Source organism: Rousettus aegyptiacus, unplaced genomic scaffold (genome assembly GCF_014176215.1).
Source record: "Rousettus aegyptiacus isolate mRouAeg1 unplaced genomic scaffold, mRouAeg1.p scaffold_m13_p_11, whole genome shotgun sequence".
NCBI classification, from domain to species: domain Eukaryota; kingdom Metazoa; phylum Chordata; class Mammalia; order Chiroptera; family Pteropodidae; genus Rousettus; species Rousettus aegyptiacus.
Window position 1 is genome coordinate 86,321,985 of NW_023416286.1, and position 20,193 is coordinate 86,342,177.

Below are 20,193 nucleotides of genomic sequence, written 5' to 3' on the forward strand. Positions count from 1 at the left end.
GCAGAACCAATAAATAAGCATAATGAAAGTCATGACACATTATTACATTATTCTGTATTGCTTCTATTCATTAAAAAAAAAGAGATGAGTGCATATAAAATAATTTCACATGTCAAATGACAGTAAGCCTTGCAAACGAGACGATGCTGAAAGAAATACTTGTAAAGGGCAGATTCATGGTCTTATGTGACATTTCAAGATAATGATAGAAGTACAAAGAATCTGAGAAATAAGTACTTCCTACCAAAATAGCAGTAGGTTAGTATCCAAAACATTTACTTCATTCACCTGAGCTATGTGTGATCTAATATTATCAAATCAAAATCAATAATGATAATAAAAAAAAAAACACACACACACACTCACATTAAAATGCTTCAGGAAAAAAACTTTCCTGTCAATTAGCCCTTAGATGGAGTCTACTTTTTCAATTTCCCTATTGATTTAATTTACTAGCTTATATTAACCACACTGGCTTGTAAATAAGAAAGCTCTGAATCCTATTAATGGAGATACCCTGCCAAAATAATCAGCTTCATACTTAACAAGTTTCCAAGTATTTGGAAAAGCTGTGAAATAGGATTATAAGGTTAAGCTGTGTACATCTGGCTCGTCACTACATAAATATTTCAGAAATTTGATCTCATGGGCTGAAGAAACACCTGTCTAATCATGACTCTTTTCCAAGTTACATGAACTTCAGTGAGCAGAGTAATACACAAATGCTGGCAAGAAATCATGATCAATTTACATAATGTACTTCTTGTGTTAGGTATATAATTTTATCGTACATCTCCTTTCTGAGTGAAGATATATGAAATATTTTAGGAAGATTTTAGGAAGATACTTATGTTGGCGAAAGGGGTTGGAAGCTGCCAAAATTTTTGAAATTCAAGATAACCACCTGAAATGATAAATATTACTTTTTTCTTATATCATGGCATGCAATTTTAGTGTAATTGGATGCTTCAAGTATAAACGTAGTATAATATGGACCAGAGAATAAGTAATAAGAGGCAGTAGTTCATGCATAAAAAAACAGTAAAAGTTTAGTAGTCCTTCTAGTTAATCAAAACCTTAATGAAGTTGAACATTAGTTACTTTAACCAGATCCAGGATCAAATAACTACACAGACTCTGTCAAATATACAACAGACCATTAAGCTTGATTTTATTTTTGCAAATTTGTTCAAAAGGTAATTGGGTTAAAAAATGTACTGAATATGACTATTATCAAATTAACTTCGAATGTCCAACTTGAAAAACTTGATTCTGAAACTGTGGTCCAAAATGGCAGCTAAAGGTCAATGACTCAAATTTCCAATTATATTTCCTGGGAGCAGATGGATGCAATGAAATCTAATGATTGAATTTTAAATGCTTTCATGCACCTTTTATCTGTTTCCCAACATGTTGATCCTACCTTAATGCTCTAACAAGATAATAGGTTTATTACAATTAACCAACTGAAGTGATATCTCCATTTTCCAATTATTTATATCATATTACCTGGGGATATTGAATCAGAGCTCCTTCCTTCTCCCACACCTAGCACCTTTCCATCACCATCCTACATTTTCCCCAAACAAGACCCAAACTAAACTATCATTAAACAACAGATGTATCCTTGGAGATTTGATATTCTATTTAAACAATGAATAAAATAAAGCTCAAGTTCACTGAGGCTCAATAGGAAATTTCAAAGGAAACAATTTTAAGGAATTTATTGACTAAGCATATAAATTTCCTCTCCTTATGTTATGAACTGATACGTTAGTCAATTTCTCTGATCTGCATAGGCGTAAACATATAAAGAAGGTTTATCAAGAGGTAAAAAAATTAAAGAGTTTATTTTCAGGAGTGGCAGATGGAGGATTTTATCTCTACTATATCTCAATAGAGCACACTCTTGCCTGAAGAACAAAGAGTGCATCATATGGAGGGTTTATTTTAATGCTTTCTTGTAAAAGGAAATCAACATTTTACCTCTTCAAATATGTAAAGACTAGATTAAAGAAAATTCAAAGAGCTTTTATTTTAACTAATAAAAAAAGTTTCTTGTCTATCAAATGCATTTTAATAATGCTAAACAATGATATTCAACCCAACCCATCTCAAATCTAACACACTTCTCTAACACCTCCACTATACAATATCGATTCTATGAATCTCAGATCCAAGAGTACATGTAGTTAAATATTAATCTGGTGGTAAATATCATCATGATCTCATCAACATATATATATAATTAAAAAAAATATTTACCTTAGATGTAAATATACAAGGTTCTTAAGGTATCCCTGTAAAAATGTATTTTCTGAATAGATATCACAGAAAAGAGACCAGATGGCAAGGATAAGAAGAAAGAATTAGAATAATTCTTTAAGTATAAGACTATAATTCCTTTCCTTTTGCTTTACTCAAATGATGCTTTTTGATGCTTTTCAAATATTTCAGAAAATTCTAAAACAAATGATACATGTTTTTGATTATGTGGTTTTGTGTGAAGACTGACATAAATGAGTTAAAACTGGTATATTTGCAAAACATCAACATTTTTACCCACATTGTTTGGAAGTCACATTTTCAGTAGATCTCTAAGCTGTATTCTTTAAAAGAAAGCATGTATGATAGTTATGAAAAAGCACATTCAGAAATATGCATGTAATACAGACAGATAATAAAATATTACGGGCTATCTGCTCCCCTTAAGTAGGCCTCTTGCAGTAACAGGAAATCCAGACCTCACCTGGAATTCCACCTGGAGAGGTCAGGGTGAATGTACAGATAAACTTGAACTATAATGTTTAGATAATTGTGGATATAAATGTCTTCATTGAGAAGTCATTATTTGTGGGCTAATTTTGTAAAATACTTAACACTATTAGTTTAATGTTTCAAAAAGTCTCTTGTTTTTGAATGTTAATTGACAACAAACTGTAAACTTCTTAAATTTACATTTCTATGCTCCTTACTATTATATTTTCCTTCATTTTATATTGCAGCTACTCTGGCAAGTGGAGATAATTAATTTTTAATACAGGTTGAAAACTCATTCTGCTTAGTCTTTATTCTATCAAACACCGTTATGTTTGATATAGATTTGCAATTAAAATTTTAAATTAAGATACATAATAATGAAGACCTAAGATAGCTTAAGAGTAGTAAACTATTTTAATTAAGAGTTTTTAAAATTATTTTATTTTTATTGAATTAATGTTTATGAATTGAACAACTGTATGGATCATGGATATATTTTAAATAACAGTACGGAAATGGGCAACATTCTGTTTATATGAATGCTTAGCTCATGTTTTCAGAATATGTGCCTTATAATTGTATATCACCTACACAAGAGAGATTCTAAAATTTCTAGAAGAATTTTGTAAGTTGGGTTATGATTATCACATACATATGATAATTGCTCATGGTGATTTTCTTTTCCCATTTTCAAATGGCAAATGGTCGGTACCAAAGTAATTAAATCATAAAATTAATGTCAATAAATATAAGTAAATGTAATCCCAAAATTACTATTTATGGTTTATCTATAATATCATTAAGAAAATCATATAGAAAATAAGTGTTTACATTTTATGGAAAGCTTCCAAAAATGTCAGTATCTTAAACTTAATTAAATATATAAAGAAGACCATATTAGTTTCTTAATAATTTACTAGAGCTATGTGATCCTTAAAGCCTTAACAAATAGTCATAACCTTTGAATTGCATAGTTTCAATACTTTAGAAACCATATCAAGGAATAGGACAAAAGATAAAAGATATCCCCTTTCTAATATGATTTTCTCTTACAATACTGTATATATCATTCTGTTTTTACACATATACACATATACATATGTATATTGATGAAACAAATTCTGTGAAAGTTGATGCTTATAAGTATGAACTTGATGGTAATTTTTTCCATGAACTTGTAATATAATCAATAGAACTGTATAGGAATTTTTATTGTAGTTATTATAAGGTAACAACTATAAATAAAAGTTATCCAAATATGTCATCTTTAAATAATTTACCAGCATGTCATCATTTCAGAATTTTTACATAAAAGATATTCTAGACTTTGGCCTTAGTAATTTGTAAGTTTGAATCCCAGCTCTGGCTGGTATTTGACCAAGGATTATAGAAAATGACAAAGAATTCATATTTTTTAAGAGTCTATTCTGTATTAGAAACCATGCTGGTTCTCTCAACTACAGTGAGCCACAAGATGAATGTGATACCTGTCTTCAGGTGTTCTGCTATCTAAACTGCTTTGTGACAAATTAACATTACTAGTAATGAGTTCCAGCACTGATCCAGAGGTTTAAAACTGTTTGGACTTAATAACATTCATCATTTTGTATGTAGATCAGTTGGGTCTTTATTAAGGATAGAAAGTATACACTACACCCCAAAGAAAGAATGAATGAAAATTGGTACATATTAAGTTAACTGCTCAACATCCAGTCTCAGTATCTCTATTATGGCTCTTTAAAATTCTTATACATTAAGTAGCTTTAGGATGAAGCATACGGTAGAAATACTTCTATTGATTTCTGCCAATTAGATATTATTTTACAGTTCAGAAGACTGTACTTTTCTTTTTTCCTGCCTAGCTAAGTCCTGTTTTCACAACACTACCAAATGGTCTTACTTCCGTTTACTCCAAACTTAACCAGGTAACAGAAGAGCATGATGGAAAATATTATCTACTCCTTTGCTAAGACTTCATGTGTCAACTTTTTGCCTAAGGCAAAATTTAATAGCTGACTTGTGGATCTTTATTTCTAGAGATTTACTATGGAAACACTGACATAACCTTTAACCAGAGCAAATAGAGCCTCTCTAATAAGCAGGCGACACCAAATCCAAAAATGCACGAGGAATAGAAAGATCCTGGCAGGAATTAATCTGCCATTTTCACACATCTGCCCAAGGGAGGTATTGTAATTGCAAAAATTTACCCTAAGACTGCTGAGACTCATAGTAATTATGTTTCTTTCTTCTTTTTTTTTTTTAATAGAAATAGCCACAGGTGGTAACAAATTGGGTTTAGAGATGGGGAACTGGGCACACATTCTAACCCAAATTACTTTGTAATTGTCTTGAAAAAAAAAAACTGTGGAAAGTCTATTGCTCAAAATCCAAGTTAAAAAAAAAAAAGAGTCGTTAAATGTATTCCTTGTCTTTTAGTTTCTCTCCAATTAGGCATATCGCTTCATTCGCTGGCATTGGCACATCTGATATTAGGGCAACACTGTAGAATAGGCTTTTGCCAATAACCCTAACAAATTCCTATGAGTGTGATTTGTTTAATAGTATAATTCTCTTATTTCCTGCTTTATTATTATCTAGGGATAAATAGTAGCTTTCCTAGAAGGTCAGTATCTAGAAATTTAGCTAATGATTACTACTATCTGCACATCTGCCAGCATGTGTGTGTATGTATGTATGTATGTGTGTGTGTGTGTGTATAAAATATATAAAATAGAGGATTATTGAGACCGTATTTATATATACAGTCTCAATAATCCTCTATTTTATATATTTTATATATTTATATATAAATATATTAAATATATAATTTATATTTATATATTTTATATATTTATATATATAAATACAGTCTCAATAATCCTCTATTTTAATCTACAGTTAAGCTCATGTATCAACACCAATATATTTTCACTGTTTTATTTTTTTCTTAATTACAAATGTATTCCTGGTATATCATGCCAAGTAAGAGTCAATGCGTATCGCTGAACATTTTTTTCCGCTCAAGATTTTCTGATTTGCTCAAACAAGATTAAAATAAGAGATTAGGTGTTGGTTTAAAACAAACAAACAAAAAATAAACAATTCGTTACTATAACCCGAGGTCATAGAAGCTTAAAATAATGATAAAAATAAAGCAATCAAGTATCTGGCCTTGTAACTATGTGAAGACAAGTGTGTATCTAATCTTTAATTCTATCTTAATGATAATGATAATAAAGATATATGACTGATTTCTCTTTTATTTTGCATGACTTATAGCTCCCCTTATTCACATTCTTAATTCAATAAATTAATTGGGAATAAACCATCTCAACATAAATGAAAAAATCAAAAAGCAAAACAGACAGCAAGAATTTTAAGCACCTTAAAAGATACAGATTAGAATTCAACAATATTTAGACAATATTTTAGTTTTTTTCTGACAAAACTATAAAATCAAAATTATTTTTAAGATTTTCAGAAAGTTTTTATGACAATATTTATATAAAGATTTATCATTAAGGAATTACTAAATTTGGGCTTGAAAATATTCCTTTTTGTAGCTAATTTCTTTTTATTCTCAAAATACTAAATAACATTTTTTTCTAGTAACATTTGCTAAGATTTTAAGCATATTATATCTCAAACATTCTAATTTTTTACTGTCATCTCATCTACTGAATTGGGGACATCTGTAAAAGCACATATAGGCTACTTTACACTGAAGTTAGATAATCCTTCTCATGGTAATCATAGGTAAATTGTTTTTATAAATATCAGTTCTGCATATGCTATTGCTCTGCTGAAATAGCAAAAGAATCTATCACCTATTTAGACATAAAGTAATCTCAGTATACTCTGATAAAATGTGCCATGTAGAAAACAAAATGAACAGCTTTCAGCAAAGGTATTTATAATGGGGTCTGTGAATTAAAAAGAGAGATTATATCTTATGGATGAAAACTATAGTTTCAAGTTTTAAAATTAATATATGTGTTTGTTATTAGTGCAATTAAATACAAATTTTATAATTTATCTCAGACATCGATAGTCTAAAATTAGGTTATAAAATTAAGAAAGTTATTTGGACCCCTGGGACCATTTCTGCCTACAATAAAATACCTTTGAATTTCTGCTTTGTAAAAGTAAGTTTTTGGAATTTAGGACTTGTCCGTGTATTTTCACTTGTGTTTTATTGAACTGGAGGACACTAGTATAACTATAATCCAATCATTACTTAGCAACGATTGTTACGGATTCAGGTAGAAGTACTGTAAAGTGGCATACCAATTGATGACTTATGCTTAAATTACATTTTTCAAAATTTCCTCTAAAAGAGCTGAACAAAATAAATCTAAAGCACCATAGTTGTTGGAAATAAATTATTTAGTCACATTGTAAGTCAAATCTATTATTTAAAAATACACATACTATTAAAAATTGTAGTAGAAACTTTCTGAATATAAAGTCATCATCCACACTATATATCAATATAATGTACAAAAATGCACCCAGTGTATCTTAAAAACAGTATGTATCTATAAAACAATTATGAATGTATAGCTTTGAAAACTTGAAAAAGATTTAATGCTACTGCTTTCAAATTTCACAAAGGCTGCTTTTAGCTGATAAAGAGAGTAAACAAAAAATTGTCCTTTAAATAGTCCCTTTAATGGTGTTCCACTAATTAAAAATCATTCAAAAACATAACAGGTTTAAAAAATAATAAATGTTGCTCAGACAGGGTATATTCCAGAATTGAATAGAAGTTTACAAGATTACATTTATCTTTATCTTGACCATTTTTCATCCAACATAAATATCGATAATGACTATATTATTGAATTGAAACATAAAATAACACATCTTTAAATATTTCAAAATGACTGAAATAAAATTCATTTCTAATACCATTAAATTATTTTAATATATTCCATTTCTCCAATCAAACCAAAGTCTATTTATGTAGATTAGTAACATCTACATAACCTGTATTTATTCTTTGATCACAAAGCTTGTTAACTTAAATGGTCTTTTATTGTTATGATTCGTTTTCTCATAATTATGCTGTTTAACTGCCTTAGTTTTTGAAAAAAATATATGCAAACGTGCCAATCATATTCAGCACAGTTATGCTAGATGCTCAATGAACTGTAAATGCTATTTCACTACAGTACAACTGCCTGGAATAGATCCAGGGCAAGGCTTACAAATACCAGTAATCAGAATGTCACTAGGACCAGAACAGACAAATAGAAGTGTGTCACATGTATATCAATAGATTCTCTCAAACACTGTCTGAAACCAATTTTACAGTCTATCACTGGAACAACTTGGTGCATACAAGTGAAAGATGCCACCCACATAGCCACAATTTGTATCTGTATATCATTTTTTCTTTTCTTTTCTTTTCTTTTCTTTTCTTTTCTTTTCTTTTCTTTTCTTTTCTTTTCTTTTCTTTTCTTTTCTTTTCTTCTTCTTATTATTTTATTTACTTATTTATTTATTTTTTGCTTTACCTTTAAAATATAGCAAAGAAGCACTAGCAAGCTTCTGCTTAGTCACAGCAGGGAACATTGATGTCATTAAGGACTTCTTTATTATAGATAATTTATTTCAGGAGACCAAAGGATAGCAATATATCACTGTCAAAGCCAGTGGTGAAAGCTATGACTAACTATAAAATACTGTGTGCCATTGAAGGAAATTCTTGTCAACGTCTCCTTTAGTAAAATAGGTTGACAATAGATTAGTGTAGGTCAGATGAACTTTAAAAGTGTTTTGTAGGTAGGTGGCAGAAGTCACACTATCTTCAAATGGATAGGTAAAATGAACTTTATGCTATTCTCTAACAAATATACAGTTACTGGTTGAAGGAATTCAGTACTAAAAAAACAAACAAACAAACAAAAAAAAACAACCTTCCCTTATGGCTTTACTAAAATATGACTTTAAGATAATGCCCTGTGGGATTTATTAAATAGAAGTATCACTGAGGGGAATACATTCTGGAGCAATGACTAATATCATAATTAGCAGGTGCATTTGTAAGAATTTACCCACTATTGAGTGTATTGCAAGACTTCTCAGCATAAGGGAGTTAAGTTTTACTTCCTAACTGGCATGAGTCCAGTTCTAGTTGGCTTCATCTTCCTCCTGTTGTTTCATCATCAGACTCATGGCATATATTCTCACAATGCTTCCAGACATTCTACTATTGTCTGAAAGAATCAGAAATCTGGATATGATTTTTTTTTCTCTTAATCTGCCTAAACTCCACTGAAGGCCAGTGGAACGTTCTAGAATGACTGGCTCTACTCTAAGAAACTTCAAACCATTTGAATCTTTAAGACAGTAAAATCAACAACGTATTTGCAAAAAAAAAAAAAAGGTTTGAGTTCATCCTTAAAGCAAATTACCTTTGAATTAATAAAGTATAAAAATGGGCTAATATCTGTGGTTATGTATTTAGATACATTTTACTGAAAATAAGAAGCCATATATACATGCATTCACATACTTTGATTTTGTCAAAAAGTTTCATTGTTCACATTTTCATAATTATAAGAAAAGCAAACCTGCACTGCAGTAAATGCATATAAACCTTCGTTATTCTTAAAAAACATTTTCTTAATTTATACTTTTTATTTTATATATATATATTTATATTGCATAATATTACCTAAGCAACACTAATAGTGAAAAATTGGAAAGCTGACAATGGTAGTGATAAAATAAAATTCAAATATATTTTTAAACAGTATTATATTTTTACCTGGAGATTCTTAAGGATTTTTCTTTTTAAATATGTATGTTTCTTAGTCCTTTAATAGAAATGATTTTTGAAATAGTTTTAAGAATAATTAATTTTTATCTCACATATAAACCTGTATTTGTGCACTGTAAAAGATAAATGATATATATTATAACACCAACTTTGCAGAGAAAATTTTCTGGAAAATATGATTTGGGGGTTTTTTGGACATGGCTTGATCGATATAGTCACAGGCAATAGGAAATGTTTAAAACATGTAAAATTTTTCCTTGACTAAAAAATATGTTCAAGCAGTTGAGATATAAATTGTAGGGCCTACGTTTTTATGATCCGATATTTTTCATATTATACAAAGCCTAAAATAATATGAAGGTGCCAAGAATAAAATTCCAAAATTCTCCATGTAGACTTATATAGGATAATATTTATTGAAATTATAAAACTCACTCATAGAATGCATGTAAAATTATAGAATTCATGCATAGAATTCAAGTAAAATTAAAAATTACTTTACTCTTACATTTATGAAGGACTGATAGATTAACCTATTGTCAAGAATCTCTAATATTACAGAAGTAGAAATGTAAGGATAAGTATTATCTAATTGGTATTTCAAAAATGTTATTGAAAACTAAAAACTAGTAGATAGAGAAGTTATTATCTTATGAGTGCCTATTTCAACTAATATTAAAAATAAAATTCTCAGATTTCTAGTTCATATAGTTTTAAAAAATTATACTTATATGTTTTCATTTATTGTACAATTGAGAAATACACACAGATTTATGTTGGAGCTGAGATTTTTATGGGCACATATGACACTAATAATAGCATATTAAGAATGATAATAATTTGGATTTTAAACTCTACTAAAAACAAAGTCAAAATATCTTAGTGGCTAATTATATTTTTAATTGGGCTTACTTGCACTTTGTATTATTTTCAATATATGATAAAACAGAAAAAAGTTTTAAGATTATGTACTCATGCTAATTTAAAGTAGAAATCAATCCTTCTGTCTTTTAAGAATCTTTATTTTAAAACAAGTGTACAGGATACTCCTGGAGGCATGCACTAAGAAAGGAAAATTCACTTTCTGCCCAGCCAACTACAGCCCTATATATAGAGATGTATATAAAGTTTATGAAAATGCTTACATGTAACTAATCAAACTATGTTGTCTTGGAATAACATTGAAGAAAAATATCTTCAAAGTTATAAATAAAGAAAAATATGTTTACACATTTTGTTACTGAAGTCATAACATAATCTTGGGAACTATCCTATTGTCAAGAATCTCTTATATTACAGAAGTAGAAATAAAGGCAAACAACGAATAATATTCCCAGTAAAGATACACTTTTCCTTTTACCTTTTCATTCTAAAATAGTGAGTTTATTGTCTATACTACAATAATTTAGTCCTTTATGTCTCAATTTCATTTTTATATGTTTATCATGTGTTTAGTTCCCTTTCATTGAAAGACCATGCACATTTATTAAAAGGATTTTCTCTTTTATCGTAAAGAATCTAAAGTCAACTCTAATGTGAATCTCTTAAAATTGAAGTGTAAAACACAGTATTCCTTTTAAATTTTTATTTTAGTAGATCTTATTCAGCTGGCTCAATATATTTTCTTCTATGAAAGCATATTAAAATGACTTGTAGTAGTGCTATCAAAAAATCCGAAAACACAGATGTTCAAACAAACTGGAATTTCTCCCACTACTGACAAGTCCCCAGCCTCCTTCCCACTTCTCAGCAAAGCCTCCTGAAAACACCTGTTGAGAAGTTACCCTGAGACTTAAATAATTCTTGATAAGCCATGAGGAGCGGTTACTTATGACAATTAGTAATGATCTCTACCTGATTTTAGATTCTCATATTAACATTTGAAATAATTCACATGGAAATTGTTCCTATGAAAAGTGCTTTTATAAATCTGTATAACAATCTATTTGCGTCACCTACCACAAAATCTGTGCTCCTGTTTTTCAAAATAAGTTTTATAGCTTCAAAATGACTAAAGTATTTCATTATAACAACATTATATTATGAGTCACACTACTGAGGATATTTTAACTCCTAGTCTATTGTTTAAACACTTCATAGACCGATTTTATTTCAGCTAAGGAACTTTAAATAAAATCTCTTGAAAACTTGAAATAAAATCTCTTCACACAAACCAGTCTTTCCCTACCAGCTTACATGATGGTTCTGCATCCAAATTCAATACAAATACCCTTATGTCCAAAAGAATGCAGATCTTAATCCTAAAATTTTAGGAGGTCCTAAGACTTACACAAAATCTTTTGATATTTAAACAAATCTTAATTTGAGTTGTAACATTAGATTTATAAATTCTGTAGTTTCTAAGGTTCATATCACCATTCTTTACCAGTGTTATTTCAAACCATTGTGAAACTCTTTTCATTCCATCAATAGAAATACACTGCACACCTTCTAAACAGCAGAAAAGATGCTGGAAAAGAAAGATAAACCAGATCTAGTAGCTACTAGTCCAAGTGCACTCTGATGGATTAAAATTCTTCAGAAGTACACATGAGATTAACAGTGTTTCCCCAGCAGGCTGTGTTAAATACGCCCACCAATAAATGCACTTGAAACAAGATTATGGGAAATCTAAGCATGTTAATTTAAGCATGTCAGTTGAGCAAAGTGTTTGTAGCACACAAGCTTAAAAAGAAAGAAAAAAGAAAGGTCACTTAGTCAATGTTCTCCATAATAGGTATTGAGAAAAACCTGATATATTTCAAAGAAAATTAACATATGAGGAATTTACAAAGCATCCTGTATAAGATTGTAAAAACTCAGTAGAAAAAAAAGGAGGACCTATTTTAACAGTTTATATTGAGGATATTTCCAGGGCAGGAGCAATATGGAAAATTGAGCCACTTTGGAAAAAATTTCAAGAACTTAATTTGTTTTTCTGTGTCTTTATGGTATAGAATAAGATTCTAGGGGAAAAAAAAAGATTGGGAAAGAAGTCTGTCCTTTGTTTTCTGTTTAAAAATTCTGTGTGTGTGTGTGTGTGTGTGTGTGTATGTGTGTGTGTGTGTGTGTGTGTGTGTGAGAGAGAGAGAGAGAGAGAGAGAGAGAGAGAGAGAGAGATTTGCTTTAGCTCAAATTTTACTGCTAATGAGAGGAATTATTATCATTATTATCACCATCAGCATCACCATCATCACCATCATACATCTGTCAAGCAATGACTAGCTTTAAGAACAGCATGGCGTAGATACAGTATGGGCACACCTGTCCCTCAAATCCTTCTAGATACTTCCATCCAGGACTGTTCCTCAGTAATCTGAGCAAGAAATCAGGCGTACTGAGAATTCTACTGCATCAACTTCATTTCTACTAGGACCCTAAATAAGAATTCAACTGATAGTAATCGAAGTAGATTATATATTCTATATCTTTGTAATTGTCAGTGAGATATTACATATATATATATATTTATAAAGTAACAACAAAAGATCTATAAATGTATACTCTAACAGATCTCCTTCTAAAAAAGATTATCCCAAATACCAGTTTTACACAGTCACAGAAAGACTTTCGCAGAAACCACAATTGTTTTAAGGGAGGAACTTCCTATTCAGTTTTATATGGCCTTCAGGAAAAAATCATGATTACTAGTATATAGTAAACACTGTAAAAAGTGGGATTTAATACTACTACAATTGATATGTTAGTATCCAGTCAAGTACAAAAGTCTGTTTTACAAGGACATTATAAGAAAATATGTTTTTCTAAGTTTTAGTGTTTGTTACACTTATCTCAGAAAAGATAAGATTATGACATTTTACGACTCCATTTTAATAATAAAAACATTACTGTGTCAAGTGTTAGTAAAAGGTATTTGCTTTTCAAAGCATAAAATAATGAACAAATTATTTTCATTTACCCCGAGCTAATCTTCATCTCAAGTGTCACTTTTAGTTAAACTCAATTTTGAATTTCAAGTTCTATTCACCCAAAGTAATTTGTAGCAACATGCATTCGTAAGAAGCAAGAATTAAATTTTTCTGTGACACAACTCAATAGTGGATAAAAAAAAAAAGAAGAAAGAAAAAGAAAAACTAGGCAGTGACTAGACACAGCACAAGTCATCTGCTGTTGTTAGAATCTATGTGCATACTGGGTCAGTTAAGTTTTTTCACATATTAACTCGGGATGATGCTAGCTAATATATATTAAACATCACTTAGGTGTACTGAAAATACAGAGTATACAAACTAAATGCATCTTGGAATTCTTTTTTGGCACAAGTGTCTTTAGTGCAACTTTGTCTCCTGTTTTCCACAATCCCAAATGCATGTGTGACCCTCTGATGAACTTTGTTCATTCCTCAATGACTCCAAGAAATAGAACGGAAAAACCACAGGACAAAATAAATTTAAGCTTTTCACAGAGTTATGTATCATCATCCAGAGTCTACATTTATTCAAACTTTTGAAAGATCTTCAGAGCATAAGTCACATTTTCAAAGCTTAAGCTGCACTTAATGAATTATGCTGCAGTTTTAGCTAAACAATAAATGAGTTCTGTGTCCTTTAAAATACTTTTTAAATATAAAACTGACTTTTTTTGGGGGGGGGGGTAAAAACTTAGTTCAAATTCATTTAGGCTCTGGAATTCTAACCGGTTGCTATGTTGTACTTCCAGGAGTTAACTTCTCAATATTTGGATACACATTTCTTTCATTTGGCATCAAATTTCTAATAGAATTAAAGATTTTTAAAGTGAATTAAGTAAAACAAGTTTTTGTTTTTTTCTCTACTCTGGGGATCCTTTGTTATGGAAAGAAATGTGACCAACAAATAAAAATAAAGTAAAAATAAACTAATAATACTGAACACTTAACATTTTAAACCTATAAAAATAAACTTTAAAAATGCAACAAAAGCAAGACATTTACATCTTGAAGATTTTAGACTATTTACATGGGAGGGGTTATGTGCAGAATAAGTTGTATACACAGTGGCAAAGGAGAAACCATTTTCATTAAAAAAAAAAAGAAAAAAAAATCCCCTCTCACTGCTGCTGGCAATGTGGCTTGTCCTGTACCAAAGGTTTCAGGACACCTCCAAAAGCAGCAATAAAGTGAAGTCCCAGTTAGGTTAAAAGTCTCCTACCTGAATTATGGACATCCGAGTGGCAGGGGTCTCGCTCGCATTAGTCCCTTGTCCGGTGAAGCTGGTGTGGCAGCCCGCGTGGCCCTGAGGAACAGTCAGGTTGTTGGAGGCCGGTTTGAGATACATCACCTCCGACCGGGGCGAGCTGAGGGGCAGGCGGGTCTGGTAGTCAAAGTACATGGGGGAGGTGGCCAGGGAGGGGCTGCTCACCACGTTCATGACGTTCATGGCGTTCCTCTCCTCCACCTCGCTCTGCACCAGCATGATATCATTTTTGTTGATCTTCTTCTTCTTGCCCTTGCCCCCGCCCAGCTGCGGGTGGCTGTACTCGGCGATGCGGCAGTTGTAAGTGCGGATCTCCTTGTTCTCGCGCTTGCACTTGACCGCGATGGTGATCATGGCTGCTAGGAGAATGATGGAGATGGTGCTCAGGGTCACGATGAGCGGCAGCGACATGTCCCAGTGGTGCTGCTCGCCGTTCACCCGGGGCACCCCCTCGGGCAAGGAGCCGCTCACCGAGCGGATGATGAGCTTGGCCACCGCGGACAGGGTGGGCTTGCCGTGGTCAGTCACCTTCACTACCAGCTCCACCACCGGTGTCACGTCCTCCCAGAAGGGGTGCAGCGTGCGGATCTCGCCGCTGGACGGGTCGATTTCAAACAGGTGGTCGTCATTACCATCTACGATCTCGTAGGTGAGGCGCCCGCTCTCGCCGAAGTCGCTGTCAAGGGCGCGCACGGTGCTCACCAGGTAGCCCAGGCCCGCGTTGCGCGGCACCTGCAGCTCGGCGGTGTCGTTCTGCAGCGTGGGCAGCACGATCACCGGCGCGTTGTCATTCACGTCTAGCACTGTCACCCTCACAGTGGCGTTGCTCTCCAAGTGCGCGGGCGCCCCCGAGTCCTTAGCAAGCACCTTGAACTCAAAAGCCTTGGTCTGCTCGTAGTTAAAGGAGCGCAGGGCGTAGATGGCTCCGTTGGTGGGGTTCACAGACACATAGGTGTAGATGGACACGTCGCCGATGTGCGAGGGCAGGATGGAGTAGGACACTGTGCCGTTCTGGCCGAGGTCGGGGTCCTGGGCGAGCACCGAGCCCAAGTACTCTCCTGGGATGTTGTTCTCGTGCACCTGCAGCACGTAGAGTCCCTTGGTGAAACGAGGCGGGTTGTCGTTCTCGTCCAGGATCTTGACAGCGAAAGACTTGGTGGAGTTGAGTGGAGGCGAGCCCCCGTCCCGCGCCACGATTGTCACATTGTACTCGTCCTGTGTCTCCCGGTCCAGCGGGCGGTCAGTCACCACCGTGTAGAAGTTGTCGTAGTTCTCCTCAAGCTTGAAGGGCACAGAACCGCCCGACCCGCCCAGGCCGCCGCCGCCTGCCGTGCCCCCTCCGCCCAGGACCCGGCACTGCAGCTGCCCATTCTTGCCCGAGTCGCGGTCAGTGACCCGCACCAAAGCGATGACGGTGCCTGGCGGGGCGGCCTCGCTCAGCGCCCCCTGGCGCACGGAGACGAAACCGATGGACGGCGCGTTGTCGTTGCGGTCGATGAGCTTGACAGTGACCTTGCAGTGGGCCGGGATGGGGTTGGGACCCAGGTCTCGGGCCTGCACGTCGATCTCCAGCATCCCATTCTCCTCATAGTCCAGGTTGCCCTTGACACGGATCAGGCCGGTCTTGGGGTCGATGGAGAACAGCTCCCGCACGCGGTCGGGCACATAGCTGCTGAAGGAGTAGAGCACTTCGCCATTTGGACCCTCGTCGGCGTCGGTGGCGTTCAGATCAATGACCACGGTGCCCAGTGGGGCGTTTTCGGGTAGTTCTACCAGGTAGGAGGGCTCCTCGAAGACCGGGCTGTTGTCGTTGGAGTCAATCACCTTCACGTTGATCTGCACGGTGGCGGAGCGCGGCGGCTCTCCGCCATCCAGGGCGGTCAGCACGAGCGTGTGGTGGTTCTGCTGCTCGCGGTCCAGCGCCTTCTGGATAACCAGCTCTGGGAACTTGGTGCCGTCGCCGCGGGACTTGACGTCCAGCGCGAAGAGGCCGTGGTCGTCGCGCGTGAGCAGATAGGTGCGGAGCCCGTTCTCGCCGGCGTCGGGGTCATGTGCACTGGTGAGGGGGAAGCGGGTGCCGGGGGCCGCGTTTTCGGAGATGTCCATCTCGATCTGGTCCGAGGGGAAGGAGGGCGCATTGTCGTTGATGTCCTGGATCTCCACCTTGATCATGCAGATCTCCTTGTCGTTGGCGAACACCTCGAGGGACAGCTGGCACTTGGCATTGTGGCGACACAGGGATTCGCGGTCGATACGCTGCTTGGTGTAGAGGAGCCCGCTGTCGACGTCCACGTCCAGCAGGTGCGGCGCGGAGTTCTCCAGCACCCGGTAGCTACCCGACTTGCCGCGCCCGCCGCCGCCGCCGCCGCCGCCGCGCTCTGCGGGCGGAAGCCCTGGCTGCAGTCGAGCATCCTTGCCGATATTGCCGATCACCGTGCCGGCCCCTTGCTCCTCCGGCACCGAGTAGTTGAGGTTTTTGAGCGTCAGGGCAGGAGCCCATAGCAGGAAACAGCAACAGATGGAAAGGTACATCCCAGACCGGTGGGGTGGGGGCAGGAGCAGGCGGACTGGAGGGGCGAGCGGATGGGTGCGCGCCAGCCTGGAGCCCCGGCGCAGCGTGCGCGCGCGACGCCAGCCGCAAGTCTGTGGGTCCTTCCTTCCCTCCGCTCCCCGGCTGCGGCACCCGGCGGTCTGTCCTTATTCCGCTCAAGTTGCCGAACCTGTTGATCTACAGCATCCGCACTGGGCGAGAAGCAGCGGCGCAGCAGAGCCGCAGGGGCACGGAGCAAGGCGGCGGCTCCCAGCAGCTGGGGGGAGAGCCCGGGGCTTTGTCTCCGCCACCCGAACTCTGGGCGACTCAAACTTGAGCGATGGTGCCGGCGATAAGAAGTCAATCGAGTCTGGGAGGGATGATAATGAGCTAAGAATCCGTAGGTTTTCCTCGCTCCCACTAGGGCGCTGCGAATCCACTCCCGCCCGTAGCCGCCGAAATACTCTTCACATGGGGTGGGGGAGGGAGCGGGGAGGTGTGTCTCCAGGCAGATCGGAAAGTGAAATCCTTACTTGTTTCTCGTCTCCTGGGGAAGAGGAGCAAAGATGAGAGTCAGATATATTTTGAAGCTTCCCCTGAGCCCCGTGAAATGTCTGCTCGCTTCGCGGGCTGGTCGGTTTTCAGGCGGTGTTTTGCTGCATTTGGAGATCTAATCTTGCATTGCTGGCTGAGGCAGCGGCGGCAGCGGACTGCATCTCCCAGCCAAGCGTATTTCTCCCTCTCTCTCTCTCTCTCTCTCTTTCTCTCTCTCTCTCCTTTCCGAGCAGCCAGAGGGAGGGGAGGAAATGCAGCGCAAAGAACTAGTGTCCGGATTTGTAGTTTCCACCCTCCACCAAGCTCCTCCCTCTCTTCCTCGGGAAAGGCTCTCCCCGAAGTCAAAAAAAGCCACAGCCTGATCAGCGTTTGCGGTTGGAGTCTATTGGGAAGGGGCGGGGGGGATGGATTAACGTATCTCCGCTTCTGTCCAGAGAACACGCACGTTTTTTTTTTCTTTTTTCTTTCCCCCCCTTACACCAAGCCAGTAGCAACCGCTACCATCCCATTCTCATCCCCCGAGCAAGGACTTCTCTCCATGCAGTTTAATTCCAGTTTGCTTCGCTTCCCAGGCGAAAGGAAATCAACAGGCAACTCATGGCTCGGCGTGCAGAGCTGAAGGGGGAGGGGGCGGCGGACCGCGGGAGGGGGCGCCGCCTCCCAGCCCTGGCGCACTCGCTCTCCCTGTCTCTCGCTGGAAGGGAAACAGTCTGCATTCACAGGGCTGAGCTGTCAAGTGCCTCTCTTTTCTTTCTATTCAGCATCTCCTTCCAGCGGCCCTGCCTCCCAGTCCTCTTCATCTAGGAAGGAAAAATTGGCGAGGAATAAAAGTGGAGAATATTTGAAGAGAATAAAGTGCGGGTTTTTTTTTTTCCTTCAATTTTTTGTTGTTGTTATTTGTTTTTTGATCTTTCTGAGTAGGAGTGGGCTGGATGAAAGCAGCACATCAAGGTTTGGCGTGATGCATTCTGCAGTCTCGCTTCTCGCAGTCTCGAGGGCGGGCGGGGGCTGAGGAGCTGCGGCCGCGACGGTCCAGCCAGGGGCTCCCGAGCCCCGGGGGGCCACCTCTGAGGGGACGGTGGGCGCAGCTCTGTCTACACACCGTTTCGGCTCTGTCGAGGCGCCTGGACACACGGGGATGACACATCCAGAAATGCAGGTGTTCCCGAGCTGCCGGGTGAGTCAGAGGCAGCGCGACGAGTCGTACGCGCTCTCGCCTCACGGTCCTCCCTTCCCGGGCGTTAGTCGCGGCTTCTCCCTAACGCTTTCTCTGACTCACTCTCCGGAGGGAAGAGCCAGATCTCATGTTTTGGAGGAAAAAAAGAAAAAGCGAGAGAAAGGGAGGGAGGGAAGGAGGACGGCGAAGGCGAATCCACCAGCACTTTTACTCTACCTCTTTCTGCGGGAGTCCGAGGCTCGGGAAAGCAAGGCGTCTGCTCTGCTAGGTGGATTTATATTTATTTATTAGGAGGAAAAAAAAAAAAGCCTGTTCTTTTGATTAGGCGTGAGGAACCCCCAAATCTTTCAGAGTCTTGAGGGAAAAAAAAAAAAAAAAAAAGCAGGATTCCAGTGAGCGTTCGCAGCTTAGCGCCACATCACAGTCCACGATTTTCCTCGCCACGTTCCCTGTTCCCAGAGTCTAGCGCCGGGGTGCGCCGTCAATCGTGCGGTCCGTTGTGGAGGGTTTTGTTTTTTTTTTCCCCCCTCGTTTCTGTCACGGGTGGTCTCTTTCAATCTGGTGCCAATCAGATCAGCTCCCCGCCTGCGAAAGACGTGCGGGTTTCAAAGCAAATAGATCCATCTCCGCGAGCAAAGCGTCGAAGGAGATGAAAGGCGAAAATTCAACAGTTGGAGTCGCGTCTCCCCGGCCGCCCTCCGCCGCTGCCGCATCCGCGGGGCTCGCAGTCCCCGCTCTCCCCTCAGCGTCTCTTGCTGACTGACTCTATTCACCTCACGCCGCCGCTTAAACATTGATACTGATTCCCTGCCAGCCAATCCGCGTGAGGAGCCGGGCCCCGCCTCCTCCGCCCGCGCCCAATGGCAGGCGGAGAAGAGCCTGGTGGGGGCGGAGCCAGGAGCCCCAGCGCTTCAGAGTCATTGATTAGATCAGTTGGATGGGAGACCTGCGGGGCTGGCAGTCGTGGCGGCTCCCGGGGCCTTGCTGCGGGGTCTCCCGAGTCTTACACTACTGGGAGAAGCTCCCGCACAGTCTCTCTTTTGAAAGGAGGGAATTAAATGAAAAAAAAAAAAGTTTGACGGCGATTTAATTTTTTTTTTGTCCGATATACACAGGAACCAGAATCGCAGCTTGCTTGCAGAATAAGGTAGCTGCTGTCTTCCTGATGGATTCCTGATGGGTTTCT

The 20,193-nt window shown here is 38.0% G+C and overlaps 1 protein-coding gene across 3 annotated transcripts in view; it reads right to left on the reverse strand.

The window, feature by feature from the left end:
* PCDH17 (protocadherin 17) overlaps positions 1-19,757 on the reverse strand; it is a 92,000-nt gene extending 72,243 nt beyond the window's left edge. For all 3 annotated transcript variants that reach the window (XM_016146187.2, XM_016146188.2, XM_016146186.2), the window contains exon 1: positions 14,701-19,757. In XM_016146187.2, the coding sequence (XP_016001673.2) occupies positions 14,701-17,277 (2,577 nt within the window). In that variant the 5' untranslated portion in view covers positions 17,278-19,757. The remainder of the gene's footprint in view (positions 1-14,700) is intronic.
* Between the last annotated feature and the right edge of the window lie 436 nt (positions 19,758-20,193).